The following is a 16,834-nucleotide window of genomic DNA, read 5'->3' on the forward strand; positions in this document are numbered from 1 at the left end:
AGGTACAATTACCAAACATATCTCAGTCTTTTTATTAATTTAATTATTAAATAATTATACAAAATTGTCGTCAGTGCACTACAAATAATCTGGTTCTATGCCTTTATTAATAAAACTTATTTTATCTTGGCAGGGAACTACACTAACCTTTTCCACTGGTGGCACTTGCGCTACCAACTTTTTCAGTTACTGGCGCAAAATATGATTTGGTCGCACATATTTTTTTCAAGTTATATTAAGGCGCTCTGGATAATAATGAACAATAATGAAACTGTATTGCATACAGATATGCTTTTTATTTTACTTGCCATCTTTTAAACCACATGCCGCCTTGTTTTCTTAAACGTTGCAGTGTTTCCCACAGATCTGAAATTTACTTGGTGGTGGTAGCCGGTGAAAAGGGCAATTATTACCCACTGACAAATAATGGTCTACTATACATGTGATGTAGAACTAATAATGTGTGACACAACACAATACTTTGATTCATTGAAAATTAATATCAATTTCACATTATATTTCATCAATCTAACCACCCCAAACTTTCTTTGCCATTAACAAAGCTGACACTGTTTGTCAAAGCACCACGAAAAGACTTACTGTTTTTGCACTGATATATGAAGCAATTAGACCCCTTTTATCAAACTCAATATAATACAATACTATGTATAGTATATTAATAGACAGTGCAGGTCTATAGATTATAAATGTGACTGATGTTATGACTGATGTTATAATGGTAATAATTTCTATTAGATAGGCACTTTTACTGCTTTTGCTCTATCTTTCTATTTCTCTCTTGCCGATTTAAAAAGCTTAATCCACTCATTATTTCAGATTTAAAAGTGTACTTGCTGTCCCGGGGACAGACTTTACATTGCTTTGCTCGTTCAGTGCAATTGGCTTGACATTAGCATTGCTTTTTGCTACAATCTCTGTCCAAACTTAATATGGATATGGTTTTAGAAAATATATGGTTAATTAATAATAAGATTATTAAAAAAATGTGAGAAAGAAAATGCAGCGCGTGGTCGTAACAAGAACCATCGCCATAGAAACCGGAGGCACGCTGAATCTGCACTCGAGCTTTAGCGCGGTAGCGCTCATGGCCGTTTTCCGATCGACTCGGGTTATAAACACAACATTAATCAGACTTGGGACCCAAAGTACACTCTAAAAAACAAACGGTGCTATATAGCACCAAAACAGTTGCTTTGGATCGTAACGATAGAAGAACCATTTTTAGTGCCATATAGCACCGGTGAAGAACCAGTGAAGCACCAGTGAAGCACCAGTGAAGCACCTGTGTAGAACCATATAGTGCTATGTAGAACCATATGTGGTGCTATATGGCCCCTATATGGTTCTACACTGGTGCTTCACTGGTGCTTCACTGGTGCTTTACTGGTGCTTCACTGGTTCTTCACCGGTGCTATATGGCACTAAAATGGTTCTTCTATCGTTACGATCCAACGCAATTGTTTTGGTGCTATATAGCACCGTTTGTTTTTTTAGAGTGTTAATTAAACTAGGACCTAACCGGACCCGACAGACCATTTAAAATATAAACCCGGAACCATACGAGTCCCGCGTCCTCAGTGAAGAAAGACCTCTGCTCAAGTTCAGAAACAAGGAAGACACTGCGCTTGCGTCGCGTCCCATCCAATTCATTGAGAAACAGCTGAGCACGCAAACGCACACTGATAGGGAGAGACACGACGTGCTTTCACGCAAAATGAAGCCAACGTGTTGATGGCTCAGAGCATGTTATAAAACGTATTCTGAAGATCCACATTTTTGTTTTAATAAATGCTCATAGTAAATCATAGCATATTGTCTAAAACATTAGGTAGCACATTTGCGACCCATTAAAAATTAGGGTCGCAACGGCAGCTCAAAAGGTCGCATATGCGACCATTTTGGTCGCAGTGTAGCTCCCTGCTTGGGTCTCCTTACTGCTGCTATCCATGCCATTCGTCGCCTTTTTTTCACCTCTGAAACATGCCTTATACTAATATTTTTCCACATTTGAAAACGATAAAAGGATTTTCCGTTCTAAAGCTTTATGGCACTTATCATGAGAAGAACTATTCCAGTTTATAACACAGCAAGTAGACGGCATTTTGAACACTGCGTCCTTCCCTCCATGCAAAGGAGTCTGGCGCCTGTACGTTTGTGCTGCGGATTCCCAAAATGCTTTGCGTTCACCACTGGGAATATGTCATGATGACGACACATTAGCAATGTCTATTATTTCTTATTGAATATATTGAGATAAGTTCTTAAGTATGTATTTTTTGCCACTTCTGGATATTTTTAAAAAATATATAATGAATTCATATAATTAATGTATGGAAATCATAATTACTGTCTGATTAATTAATCAGAAATCCCTTCTTAAAAGATGTTTTAAATTGTTTGAAGGATTGTTTCTAATGTTGGCTTACTCTACACAGCATTGCTGGTTTACAAAGAAATGTTAATTTATCTCAAAAAAGAAGAAAAATCATGTTGCACTACCACATTTGACAGTGTGTTTCTTGAATCATAAAAGACTAAAATGCCATTGTATTACTATCATTTGCCTTCTTTTGGTTTTGAATGCAGAAAGAATGTTATGTCATTATTTTTGTTATTTTTAGTTATTTTTTATTGCTAAAAAACATGAAATAATTTCACTTCATGCGTTACATTTGATACTTCAATAAATAAAGAAGATCTAATACAAAACTATTTTATTTTGATTATGTTTAAAAAAATGTGTATTATAGTTCATATTTTCTGATTTCCATAGTATGTGTTTGAATTCCTTTAAGTCAGGGGTCTCAAACTAGCTTGGGGTTATTTTGACATTTAAGTAAAAATAAAAAAAGTACAGTACAAAAAAGTACAGTTCTGTAAATGTACTGTTTAAATTATATTATTTAACGTATAATATTTAAAATATATATAAGCAGTGGTTTTAATATAAGTAAGTCAATCTTTTCTTTTATACTATTATTTCATTTTTACCACCAGAAAGTTTTTCTGTTTTGATCTATCTATTGTTTTCAGTCATATTGTATGACTTCATTATGTTACATAAGCTAGTTGGACAGAAAAAATAATAATACTGCTCTAATTGCATAGCAATTTAAAAAATGATGGGATGTGTTGAAAAAATACATTGAGTGTGTTAACTAGTGACATAATGAGATAAGAAATGGAAAAAAATATATAAAATAAAATAAAATAAAATAATAAAATGCCTTTTTCTTGGTGTGGCAGTTAAAGGGTTAAGGTTCTTATTTTTTGACTCAAGACTTTTCCTGAATCCCCTGGTTGTGTCCAGGAGATGGGGACGAACAACTTTCACTTTCTATTTCAGAACCCTTTAGAACAGTGGCGGCGCCAGGGAGGAGCTAGGTGGTGCTGTAGCTCCCCCTATAATATCCATAGCACCCGCCCAGCACCCCCGAGAAATGTCTGTAATATTTTATATGTCTATATTTTAATGTCATGTTTGAATAGTCTTTTTCATGTTGTTAAAAAAGGAATTAAATAATAATTTAAAAATATATATTTTAGTGTAAAATAACAAGGCCCAAACAGGTGATCTTCTTGGCCAGTGGGCGCAGCGCCCGGTGAACGTTTGACCTAACGCACGGCAGTTTGTTTTTGATAGCAAGTTTGGAAATTTAGCAAAGTAGGACTCTTCTTAATTGCGACAACATCATCGATCCGTGTACGTTTTGATAGTTTGTTTTTTCGTTTAAACCAAAAAACAAAATAACGAGAAACCACACGTTTTTCGTTTGTCTTTTCAAACAAAAAAACCAAAACCGCGAAAAAAAGAGCCGTTCTTCCGTTTTTGGTTTCTGAATCCAAAAACGAAAAACGACTAAACCAAATTCAAATAACGGTCTGATTTTGGTTTTTGGAGATTCCTTTTTTCATTTCTCCGTTTGAAGATCTACATTAAAAGAATGACAGGTTGGCCACGTGACGCGGAAGTTGTAGTAAATACAGCCTATCAAAATAAAAGCCGGTCATAATAATATGCAGCACTAACGTTACACCAGAGTAACGTTAGAAGAAAAAAATCTATAAATAAATAGGCTTATATAAACCTGAACCGGAAGAAAAATGTGAGAAACAGTAGTTTATTACAGTGATTTAATATTGTGCCTATCCACGTTCACATCACCATTCACGTTTAATGAGCGCATTAACTCCCCCCCCCAAGTTATCAGATTAGTAAACTCTAGTTCAGGGGTCACTGTTGGGAAAATTATTTTATTACCATTTATGGATATGTTTCTTTATAACCAATACTTTGCTTCTTCCTTATAGCAACATAAAAAGAGTACGTGCTGTCCTTTAAGATTTTAAGTTTTAACACCCCCCTTCTTAGTTTGGAGTGGTGGAAAGTTTTGCTTTTCTATTTAGAACACAGCATTTACCTAAAGTCTAGTTTAAAGATGTTTTTAGATGTGTGTGTATGTGCGTGTTACATTCATGACGTATGTTGTCTTGCACTTATCTTTTTTGGGTGTCAACCCATCTAATAAAATGAGCTTGCAGACAAAGAATCGGAGAGAGAGACAGCTTGAGCATTTCTTGAGAAGAAATCTCTCTGGTTCTTTCCCTTCCGAGTTTTAAACCTTTATTCTTGGTCTGATGTGTCTTAATTGTTGTTAAGGTAAATTTAATAAACCTAACAGTCACCAAACTTTTTTTCTCTGGGGGCCACATTATCGTTCCTGACCGTGATGGGGGGGCGGGTCAGCTATATAACATATGACATAGAATTGTATGGCCCAGACCAAAATGACCACCAGCAGGCCTCATTGAGTAGTAGAGATTACTAGCCTGGCACAGCCAAAGTCCCCATCAGTAAACGGCTTTCCATGGGTAGGTAGTAGGTGAGCTACCTTATAGCTAGCTCGGAATGCAGCCTGGTTTACCTGAGTTTGGCAAAGGAATACATTCTTTTGTGCAGCTAGTACGCCTTTTGTCCTTCGAATCTTGTCTTCTCTTGCTTGCCCTCGCTAGCTAGCATACTCTTTGTGTCGGGTTTCATGGTGACGACAAAGATTATATTCTTTGAAAACTGCCACACTTTCTTTACATATAATACAAACTGCACCGTCCTTACACTGAACAAAAAATAATCATTGGTCCACTCTTCTTTTATAACTCTGCACTCTCTTATCAACTTTTTGTTTAATGCTAGCCCTTTTGCTGTCCTGAACACTGCCAGTTCTGGACATTGATCTGCACGTGCGTGGTCTGTTACTGCTTGATCACAAGCATGTCGGGTGATGCAAATTTGGCAAATATAGTTCATTTTGTAACTAAATATCATTTTTTAACTTAAAAAAATCAACAAAATACCAGATGCGAACATGTTATTACTTTCCAAAGAACAATTACAAAAATAAAATTGCCTCATATGGCCGGTTGTGGGGGGCAGAGGGGCTGGGGGGCCGGTCAAAGGGTGACCCATGCTCTAGTTCATCATTAGCACTGCTCCACTGGTTATAGTTTATTTCGGTTTATTATAATTGCTTCTATATTAATGTTTATTGTCTGCTATGTAGCGGAAGGGAGTTACAAACTAAATCTATACTTTATAACCGATTATATTGTGACAAAATAAATCTACCCACCTACCTTAAAGAAGAATAAAGTAAATGTTTTGGAAAGGCCAAGTCAAAAGTTCTGACCTTAAAATCATTGAAATGTAGTGGAAGGATGAGGAAGCAAGCAGCTCATGTGAGGAAACCCACCAATATTGGTGTTAAAGCTGTTCTGTACAGAGGAATGGGCAAATATTCATCCAAGTCAATAAGCAGGAAATGTTCAAAAGTTAATGGAAACGTTTTGTTGCAATTATTGCTGATGTACTCAGTGTGGACAGCGCTAAGCGTTCCCTTTCAGTCGGTCACTACGACGTCACGTGGTGTCTTGCGCTCGTCCGTGTCAGCAACGAGTTACAGGGCAAAGATGTATTAGTTCGCACAGACAACACTGCGACCGTGGCGTACATCAATCGTCAAGGCGGTTTACGCTCGCGTCACCTGTCGCATCTCGCCCGTCACCTCCTCACTTGGAGTCAGAAGAATTTGAGGTCTCTTCGTGCCATTTACATTCCGGGCACGCTCAATGTAGAGGCGGATGCGCTCTCTGGGGCTGCGCGTCCCGGCGAATGGCGGCTCCACCCCATTGCGGTTCAGCAGATTTGGAGACGTTTCGGCAAAGCGCAGATAGATCTGTTTGCTTCCCCAGAGACGACCCATTGTCGCCTGTTCTATTCACTAGCCGACGACTCGCTCGGTGTGGATGCATTGGCACACAGCTGGCCGCGAAACATGCGCAAATACGCGTTCCCCCCGGTGAGCCTCATTGCGCAAACCCTATGCAAAATCCGGGAGGACGAGGAGAGCGTGCTGTTGGTGGCACCGTATTGGACAACCAGGAGTTGGTTTCCAGAACTCTCTCTCCTCGCGACAGCCCCTCCTTGGAAGATTCCCCTGAGGAAGGACCTTCTTTCTCAACAAGAGGGCACATTATGGCACCCGCGCCCCGACCTGTGGAACCTCCATGTGTGGTCTCTGGACGGGGCACGGAGGATTTGAGTGATTTACCGCAAGAGGTATCTAACACTATTGCTGCAGCGCGAGCGCCGTCTACGAGGCAGGCTTACGCGCTTAAATGGAACCTGTTTGTCGACTTGTGTTCTTCCCAACGTGAGAACCCCCGAGAATGCCCGATTAGTGTTGTGCTTTTGTATCTCCAGCGTCGTTTGGAGAATAGGCTGTCACCATCCACTATTAAGGTCGATATCGCTGCGATATCAGCTCACCATTCACCCATTAACGGTAGGACAGTGGGTCAGCACGACCTGGTCATTAGATTTCTCAGAGGCGCTCGAAGACTGAATCCTTCGCGTCCTCCCTCTATTCCTCCTTGGGACCTGTCCTTGGTGCTGAAATCACTCCAGGAAGCCCCATTTGAGCCTCTGCATAGTGTGAGTGTTAAATTTCTTACTATGAAAACATTAACTCTCCTTGCGTTGGCTTCTGTTAAGAGGATAGGGGATATTCATGCATTTTTGGTCGACGATTCGTGCCTTCAGTTCGGGCCGGCTGCATCCAGCGTAACACTGAGACCCCGGCCCGGCTTCGTGCCCAAAGTTCCCACCACTCCTTTCAGAGATCAGGTGGTGAACCTGCAAGCGCTGCCTTTGGAGGAGGCAGACCCAGCCATGGCGTTGTTATGCCCTGTTCGTGCACTACGTGTTTATATAGACAGGACGCAAAGCTTTAGGACCTCAGATCAGCTCTTTGTTTGTTACGGTGGTCAGCAGAAAGGGAAAGCTGTCACCAAGCAGAGGATGTCACATTGGATTGTGGATACTATAGCCCTTGCATATCAGAAGCAGGACGTGCCTTGTCCATTTAATTTACGTGCCCACTCTACACGCAGTGTGGCATCATCTTGGGCACTGGCTCGCGGATCCTCGCTAACAGATATTTGTAGAGCTGCAGGCTGGGCGACACCTAATACGTTCACAAGATTCTATAGTGTTCGTGTCGAATCGGTTTCCACTCGGGTTCTTTCTACTAACTGGTTAAGAATGCCGAGGGTCGGCTCGTGTGTCGGCTTGGAGCCTCTATTTTGGTGATGCACATTGCACCAATATGGAAGGCCATCGGGTCAAAAACGTCACAAAAACTGTTTTTGCCTCTCCTCCACCGCCCTGATAGCTGGTGTTGCGGAGCATCCGCTGTCAACCTATCACTGATGTATTCTCTGTAAATCTGTGTAGGCTAGGCATCCACATTTGTCCCCTACGCGGGGTTCATTTGTGTGTATACTCCGTGGGGTACTAATCCTCCACGTTTTCCTTAGCAGAGCCTGCTCTGCATCTCTGTGCATACTATGTTTTGTTCAGAGACTTCTTATGAGCAACCTATCGGTTGTTTCATATTTTTATGTCATCCATTCTACCTTCTTAGGGGATGGCTTCCGCAGTGTTCTAGCTCCGCTCAGTTTAGACGCTTCCCCAGTTCGCTGCTTCACTATCGTGGGTTAAGGAACAGGTAGTGACCGGCCTTCTGCATTTTGCCTTAGGTTCCGCCCCTTATGTGGAGGGCGGAGGGCTTTTACAGACACTGGAAGGGTTCAGCTGCAGTGGCGTTTTGGTAGGGATTCCCAATTCGTCGGTCACGACGTGACGTCGTAGTGACCGACTGAAAGGGAACGTCTCGGTTACGTACAGTATGTAACCCTCGTTCCCTGAAGGAAGGGAACGGAGACTTCACGTCCCGTCGCCACAGTTTGCTGTTCCATTGCTGTTTTCAGGCCGGCACTGTTGCTCGGCTTCTCAGCAATAATATAGCTGATTTGGTATTATGCACCTGCGGCTTATATACGCACCTGGCGGGGCGGCGCCGGCATTATGCAAATACCTGCATGCCAAGTTCATTGGCGTTTCTGATAGTTCTCGAAGTAGATAGGTCACCCGCGAAGCGGTTCCCAATTCGTCGGTCACGACGTGACGTCTCCGTTCCCTTCCTTCAGGGAACGAGGGTTACATACGTAACCGAGACGTTTTTATTAATGCAATTATGTTTTTGGACTTTCTTTTGAAGACCTTGTAAAATGTTCTTACCTTAGGGCTTCACAGTGAATGTTCTATGATTGCACATGTAATGTCATTGAAAGCATGTGTTATGTTGAATAAATGTTAAAACAGAAGGGCATGCAAGTTTAACTCTGGGTAAGTTTAAGTAGTTTATTCAAGTTTAACTAGGTAATTAAATGAACAACAATAAAAACATCTGTATCAGCAATCTTGAGTTAAAACACAGTTACCAAAGACACAATACAGTCAGTCGTTTAAATACTGCCACCTGCTGGTAGAAAGGGGGAACAGTTTGGTCCATTATGGCGGAAACCACATTAAATATTAATTTAATTATATAATATAGCGCTAACAGTAACAACTCTGCGCTAACAGTAACAACTAAGCCTATTTATTTATTGATTTTTTTTCTTCTAATATTACTCTGGTGTAACGTTAGTGCTGCATATTATTATGACCGGCTTTTATTTGATAGGCTGTAGTTACTATAACTTCTGTGTCACGTGGCCAACCTGTCTTTCTTTTAATGTAGATCTTCAAACGGAGAAATGAAAAAAGGAATTTCCAAAAACCAAAATCGGATCGTTACTTGAATTTGGTTTAGTCGTTTTTCATTTTTAGATTCAGAAACCAAAAACGGAAGAACGGCTCTTTTTTTAGCGGTTTGTGTTTTTTTGTTTGAAACGACAAATGAAAAACGTGTGGTTTCTCGTTATTTTGTTTTTTTGGTTTAAACGAAAAAACAAACTATCAAAACGTAAACGGACCCGGATTCATCATTAGACTAGTGTTGGTAACTGGCTGTGTGATTTCGTGATCTGAGTATAAGCGTGCACAGTTTCTGTTGGATTGTGTTGTTTGTTGCTCCGTTGTATTCAGGGCTTGACTGTGACAGAATTGTGAAATATTATTTTCAGAGGTTTACATTGGCAGGCTTATGTATATTGTATCTATAGCCCTTGTGTTAAATACTTTTACATAGTCGCGGAAGGAGTATAGGCCAGTTAATGCGGGCGTGTACGTTACGCGTGTATATACTGTAGACTATTACTGTTTGTACCATAGACTGTAAAAAAAGTTGGACGACGCGACGTCGCCTCCCACCATTGTAATGAATTGAAGCCAAAAATGTTCGACCACGGTCGCCGCCATGTTACGTAAAAATGTCAGTTTGGAGCCAAGTCATGCGCAGAAGGAATCATCCGTGGAGCCAGAGGCGGAGCCATGGTATAAAACCTCCGCCTAAATGCTCGCGCAACCAATTCAACCACGCCATTCATACGACACGCCCCGTTTCTATAGACAAAGAAAGTTATTTTAAAAAGTTGACTTTATCAACATTTTCAACACAGCTACCAGATCCATGTATGGAGTGGATAGAAGATGTTAGCAGATGGCCAAATGTAGCCTCTTATGGAACGGCTGAAATTCCACAAGGGGGCGCATTTGTTCCTCAGACGTTGCACAATAAACATGACATCCGAATATATTCATTATAAATCATGAATGAAAAGTGAGATTCGAACGAATGTCTGTTAGTGAACTTATTGTATACACTATTTATATCGTAATTCGGTCAGAAACGTCAAGATTGTGAGATGAACAAATCGTTTTGGATTAAAAGGCTTGGATATTCCATTTCCTTGGACTTTTGGGGATTTATGAACAATTTGTTTTGGACAATTTCACCGAAGCGGATAAAGGAAAGATTTTGAAGGTAAGTAAATATCCTAAATCGGCGCCGCCCGGTTCAGGTAACTAACAACTAGATTACAGTTTTATGACTGCTAAAAATCATATTATGCTTTCTGTGTGCGCTTAATGGAATCCCAAAAGTCTAAGCTTTACAACGATGTGCCGCATGACGGTATATTTTAAAGATTTAATGCTTCAAAGTTACAATGACGTAATGCAGCCTCACGTGCAAGGGAGGGGGTGTGCCGTGTACGGCACAGTGTTTCTTATCAGGTTAAAGTGGCCAGATACATATATACGTATATTAGTATATATTAGCAGGGTTTAAATTGGGCCGGGGCCGTCCGGGGCTAAGCCCCGGCACATAGGCTAAAGGTCTCGCTCTGCTCTTGCCAGTGTACCCACTGCACTTGTGCGTGTGCACTGACGCGAAGGGAATAATGCGTTTCATTACGGGCATACTCACCAACGCAAGTTCAACAATTTGCGCGAGCAGATTACATACAAAGTCAATGCAAAGACACAACCGGGCGCGTCCTCGCACGGGGCGATGCAATTGCCGCGAAAACACGCGCTTTTCCCTTTAAACGCGTCTTTGCGCAAGTTATGCAACTCAAGCGAAAAAACTGAAAACTTCAAGAACGCGAGAGAGAGAGAGAGAGAGAGAGAGAGAGATAAGAATGGTGCCCACGTTGAGAAAACTTAATAGATGACTAGAAACGTGTAAAGGATTAAAGTATGTATGCCACTCATCTAATTACATTATGATAACTGGATAACAATGGATATAACTGTTGTATAGTTTAATAAATAAACTAAATAAACAGTATTAAACATGTTACCCCTCGAAGTAACCCTCCCAGCAGAGCCCCCCCACATAACAAATCCCAATTTAACCCCTGTATATTAGTGCACCAAACAGACATTTTGATGCTGGGAAACCGTTTTAATAAACTTTCTGAGTTGCTAACACGTTAGAACTAATGGGCATCCACTTCTGTTCCCAAAATGCACGCGCAGGCTATTTGGTCACGGGGGCTGTAAAAGGGTCTACTCTATACCAAGGGTGGTCCAATGCGACATCCATAATGAAACGCCCCCAAAATTCAAAGCACCTTCTCTTAAGTGTTGAGCATCCCCATAGCACCTGCATCAGAAAATCTCTGCCGCCACTGCTTTAGAAGAGGAAACAGCTTGTCAGGATAACCGAGGTATGTAAGTTACTCTTTTAGACGTTTGTTTCACCTTGTCCACCATGTCGATAGATGAGGCAACAGAGTTATTAAATAAAATATAACGCTAGCTTACCTTACTTAGCATCCGCAACGCACTTACATCCGTTATACACAAGTCAATAAATTATTCAGTTTTTCTTTTTTTAGTCAGTAAGTTTACTCTATATTAACTTTACTCGATACAGCAATAATCTGCAAGTTGAAGATGATTCGTTATCTGTAGACGTAATCCTGTGCTTTTGTTTTGGGATCTCGTGTACACAGCTACATCTTTGGTTAAAACATGCTCGACCGCTTTTCCTGAGAAAATAGAAAAATAAGCTAAACACTTACCAGTCATGGTTCAATGCAGGTTTGTTGTGTATGTAACTTAGACGTCCTGACAGTGCTAGGGATGCGCGCCTGGCAACTGATAGCTCGCTATGATCTTCGGTTACGCGCGTATGTAAACAATTTCAACACATAGCTTTACGAAAGAGAAGTTTACACCCAAATTGTGTCATCTCTGATAGTCATTGTCAGTTTGTTCTGGGATATCGTATTGTTATATTAAAATTAATAAGATGTTTAGAATAGTTTGTGATTTGCTATTGTAGCCTGATTCAGTATAGTTTTATGTTGTTTCCTCCCAGCCAACGTTGATATGTGGGTATTCCTGCTTCTGATGTTTTTATTGTGAATTTCTTAACATAATATGATATCATATATCATATAATCTTTGCTAAAATAGGCAGACTTTTAAAATTACAACTATAAAGATGATAAACATTTAAACTACAATAATTCCCATCCAGGCGCAAGGATACAGTTTCCACAGGTGCAGCAGAAGTCCCTCACAACACGTGTAATTTATTCCTGGTGTTTTTTTTTTTTAGAAAATGTAAAATTCGATAAATCAAAGCAATCAGGGACATTTAATGAGTTTGGCTGTGAATGCTTTGGAAGTTCTTCATAAAACGGCTGAGCTTTTCCTGAAAATTAAAAAATGATCAGAATTAAGACTCTCCAGAACAGTGAGCAATGTTTGTGTTGTTTTTGAGTCCCAAGTATTTTGGTTAAATGACATTTTATAAAATACATTAATTTATCATAAATGTTGTGTAAGACCTCAGAAAAATAAAGCTACTAACCAACAATGTTTAATATGTTTTGTTTAATTCAAATTTTAGGTTTTGCAATGTTTTATGTCTTACATTTTCTTTGGGGGGCAATGAAGGGATGCAAAAACAGTACACATTATATTAATTGTTTTCTGCTGCCCCCTGTGGTGGTTTTAAAGTAATACAAGTAAAGCATAATCATCAAAGCCCTGATCCTAACAATTCTGGGGATAAAAGAATATTGGTAAATGGCCAAACTAGCCATGTTTTTTGACAAAATCATTTTTGCCTACAATAAATAGGACCTGCCCTAAAAATAACTTACTTAATAACATTTTGATGTCACAGTAAAATACACAATTTAACCTAGGGCTTATAATAAAGACTGAACAAAAGAAAAATACTGCTTGAAAAAGACTTACCTGTAGATAAATGGCGGTTAATAGGGGTGTGATGAGACACTTACCACACCACATGAGACAAGATAAGACATTAGATGGGTTCAAAATGAAAAAAAAAAAATTAACACTGGGGGAAAATCTCAAAAATTAAATATATCATACAATTTTTTAATAATAATTATTTTACTTTTATTTTACATTGAGATCACAGGACTACTTTTGGCCAAGCGACATTTAAATCCACATAATCTTTCATATCAGGTCACTTCTTTACAATAAAAAATTGTACAGTCCTGACTGCAGCCAGCTATGAGGTCATCAAGGTCCAGACCGCTGTACATTTTTCATATACAAAATAAAATTTCAAGTTCTCTGAATGACTATTCTTAGTCATTTAAAATGATTCATATTGGCATCCATGTAATAAAAGTTTGGACAGTTTACTGTACTGGTTTTCAAAACCATGGTTATTTTGTGGTAACCGTGGTTTTATTGCATTAACCCTTTTCTTTTGGATTTAACTGTATGTTAGATAGCTTGTGCTAACGTTATAAAGTTCAGTGCCTCTCCATATTAAACTGTTTAAATGTAAATTAATTTAATCTTACTCTGTGGTACATAAACAGGGCTCTATCTTGCACCCAGCGCAATTGACTTTGTCCGTGACGCATGTATCATTCGTATTTTGCCCCGGCGCACAGCGGGTTTTTCCCGTCACAGAAGCACGTCGGCAAACTAGGGAATGAACTTGCGCTCCCTGGGTGGTTCAGCGCAAAATAAGAGGCGTGTTCCAGCGCAAACCATCCCTGATGCTATTTTGCAGTTTCAAAAAACAATTGCGCCACTGACCAGAAAAAAAAAGTTTAAAGTCAGTGGCGCGTTGCACGTTGTTCATAATGCTATTTTAAGGGCGCATGCTTGACCATAATGTATAGGGTGCACAACGCGCATACACTTTGCTTATCTAATCTACACAGATGCAACAGTTATTTTTGCAAATCATAAATTGTTACACTTAAAAATATTAATACACGAGATAAGGTGAATCATAGTGGTGAGCATTGTGGTGATAGTTTTTATTTATTCTCATGCAAATAACGATTAAAATATTTTCATAAGTTTGTTGTGTGGCTGTATTACGTTTATTTTATGTAAATAATAATTAAAATGTTTTCATAAGAAACCTTAATGTATATGAACTTGATTTGTAAGAGTACTTTGGGGTTGGACCTTGCTTGCGTTTCTTGGGTCCGATTTCAAAGCCCCCAAACCCTTTCAGCGGTGAGGGTGGACGCAGCGATGTCCTCTGCTGGCGTCAAGTCCTGAGGCAGATCCACCTCCCGTTACACGGCGTGCCCGATTTATGCTGGCAAGCGTGGGATTCCCCCGTACAAGGACGTCGGTCTCCTCGGCTGTGAACCGCTCCTGGCGTGCGCCTGGTAAATCCGTCATAATAATAGCAACCCGCCATGGAACTTGCGCCCTTGCGTTTAAAGGGAATGTTGGCTAGCGTTCTGATTGGTTTATTTGACGTTACGCCCAAACCACACCTATGAATAATGAACCTACTTCAGACAAACCCCTTATTGATTTGCGCCCAGCGCAAGAGTTATTTCTCACGCCGGGAAAATAGCAACAGCGCCCAAGATCCGCCCACAAACTCACTTGCGCGTTGCGCTTCTCACTTGCGTTTCAGATCGTTAAAATAGGGCCCACAATGTTAATCCTGATGCCATCGGCGATCGTGACGACTGTAATATGAGGCTTCAACCGCATGATGATATGTAAACCCAAGGGCGTAACTTTGGGTCTACCATTGGGGGGGTTAAACTCGCGGCATATTTATTTATTTATTTAATCATTTTCTTGAGTAAAAGGTAACATGCTAATTTGCCGTCCTGTATTAGAAATACATTGTGATACTTTTACTGATTTAGACTACTTAACGTAAATGCAGCTGTTCACTTGACTATTTATGCCATAATGACACAGTAGTTAAATTAAGTGTTTAAGCACTAGCCAGCAGTGGCAGCTTCCACTTAATTGACTTTTTGGGTGTGTTGAAGTCAGATTTCACATATTGGTGGGCATCACCAAAACTCACCATCCACTAACAAAATCTAAACAAAAGCATGTAAATACAAAAGAAGGCCTATCTGTAAATCACATTTAAGGTATGTTACAACATATTAGGCTGCAACTTAACACACATACCATTCAGATAAATGCACCAAACACCTGTTTACGTCTCAGTGTGAAAGAAATGAACTGTGCACACACTGACTTCTTAGTTAAGAGGTCCAATTTGTCCTGATGGATGTGACACACTGCAACATGGTTTAGCCTCTGCTGTGTCAATGTTGTGCGTAACCTGGGGGCTGTTTACACTTGGTATTAAGATGTGTTCCCTTTCAATACGGTTCACTTCGCATTGCGTCAGTTAAACTCCTGTTTACTCCGTGATTGAAGCCTATAGGTTAACGTCTGTACAAAGTACAGACCAATGACGTTTGAACCCGCGCGCGGGATGCACACGTCCTTATATAAGCGCGGGTCAAGCGTCTAGAGCTCATTAATTTTCTCCTTCAGCGCGAACCTCTCGCTGCTCCGAAGAAGAAGAAGAAGCCTTACCTCGCCGTCGACAAAAGCCCTGCAGCGGAGTCCAGGCCTAGCGTCTTCCCCTGCCGTTTTCCGGCTGAGAACCGAAAATAGCAGAATCCAGGTCTAGCGTCTCCCCTGCCGCTTTCCGGCCTTCGCTTGCCGTGGTACGAGCCCTGTGCAGCGGACACATGCCTGACGAGGTCTCCCCTGCGGCCGCCCGGTAAGATCAATATTTTTATATATAAAGCTATAAGCTAAAAGAGCAGGCGCTGTTGTAATAGCGTCCAACACAGGAGCTCATGTGAGCCTCTCTGCTATGAATTATCCCCCGAGCACGTCACCGGTCTGGCACCTCCCACGCCGGGATCGCGCTTATATGCATCGGTTGTCCTATCCATGTTTGGTGCTCCCCCTGCTGTTCCTCTCTCGCCGGGATGAACACACGGCGAGCCATGAGACTAGATGGATGCATAGACAAGCACACACGGGCTAACCCCCCTGTGTTCTGTCACAAGGCAACCGTTCATGCTTTACATTCACAGAGTCCCTTCGCTCCTCTCACATTCAGTGGCGAGATCTCTGGCACATTCATATGAATCCCCGGAGTGCATCGGGTGATACCGTTCATACGACGCATGGCTGTTTTGTCTGTGTTGCTGCTCCCCTCTGCCGTTCCTCTCTTGTTGAGGTGAACAAGCGGGGGAACCATAGAACTAAGATAGATGCATACAACAAGCAAACACGGGCGGGTCTGCCCCTGTTCCCTGTCATAGCACAGCCACTCGTGCTCTACGCTCGTGGAGTCCCTCGTTCCTTTCCCCGCAGTGGGGGGTCTCTTAACGGCTTCTTAGAGTTAGCACGCGGTCTTACGGCTCGCTGCCTCTAAATGCAGCTGTCTAGTGTTCAACGATTACAGAGCTTCATGCCCCTCCCCTCCAGGAGCGGCGAGATCTCATTCGTCTGCTCGATAGGGCAGGCCCGCCGCTATTGGAGCACTAAGAACACTTATTATAAGAGCTTAACCGGCCTGAGTCTGTCTCACTCCGGTAGAGCTCACCATAAATATATTGACGTTTGCCGAAAAAACCCCGGTTTGGCCATATACTGTGTATTGACACCCCACGGCTGTACGGTGTCTCTAACACCTTTCTGCCAAATTCGCTCGCAGCC

At 41.0% G+C, this 16,834-nt stretch overlaps 1 protein-coding gene across 1 annotated transcript in view; it reads right to left on the reverse strand.

Moving 5' to 3' along the window:
* Window positions 1-12,075, reverse strand: part of LOC135744859 (4-galactosyl-N-acetylglucosaminide 3-alpha-L-fucosyltransferase 9-like) — a 110,916-nt gene extending 98,841 nt beyond the window's left edge. Inside the window, exon 1 of the mRNA XM_065263240.2 lies at window positions 11,896-12,075. Within this exon, the coding sequence (XP_065119312.1) occupies window positions 11,896-11,902 (7 nt within the window). The 5' untranslated portion in view covers window positions 11,903-12,075. The remainder of the gene's footprint in view (window positions 1-11,895) is intronic.
* Between the last annotated feature and the right edge of the window lie 4,759 nt (window positions 12,076-16,834).

This window comes from Paramisgurnus dabryanus, chromosome 3 (genome assembly GCF_030506205.2).
Source record: "Paramisgurnus dabryanus chromosome 3, PD_genome_1.1, whole genome shotgun sequence".
Lineage (NCBI taxonomy): Eukaryota > Metazoa > Chordata > Actinopteri > Cypriniformes > Cobitidae > Paramisgurnus > Paramisgurnus dabryanus.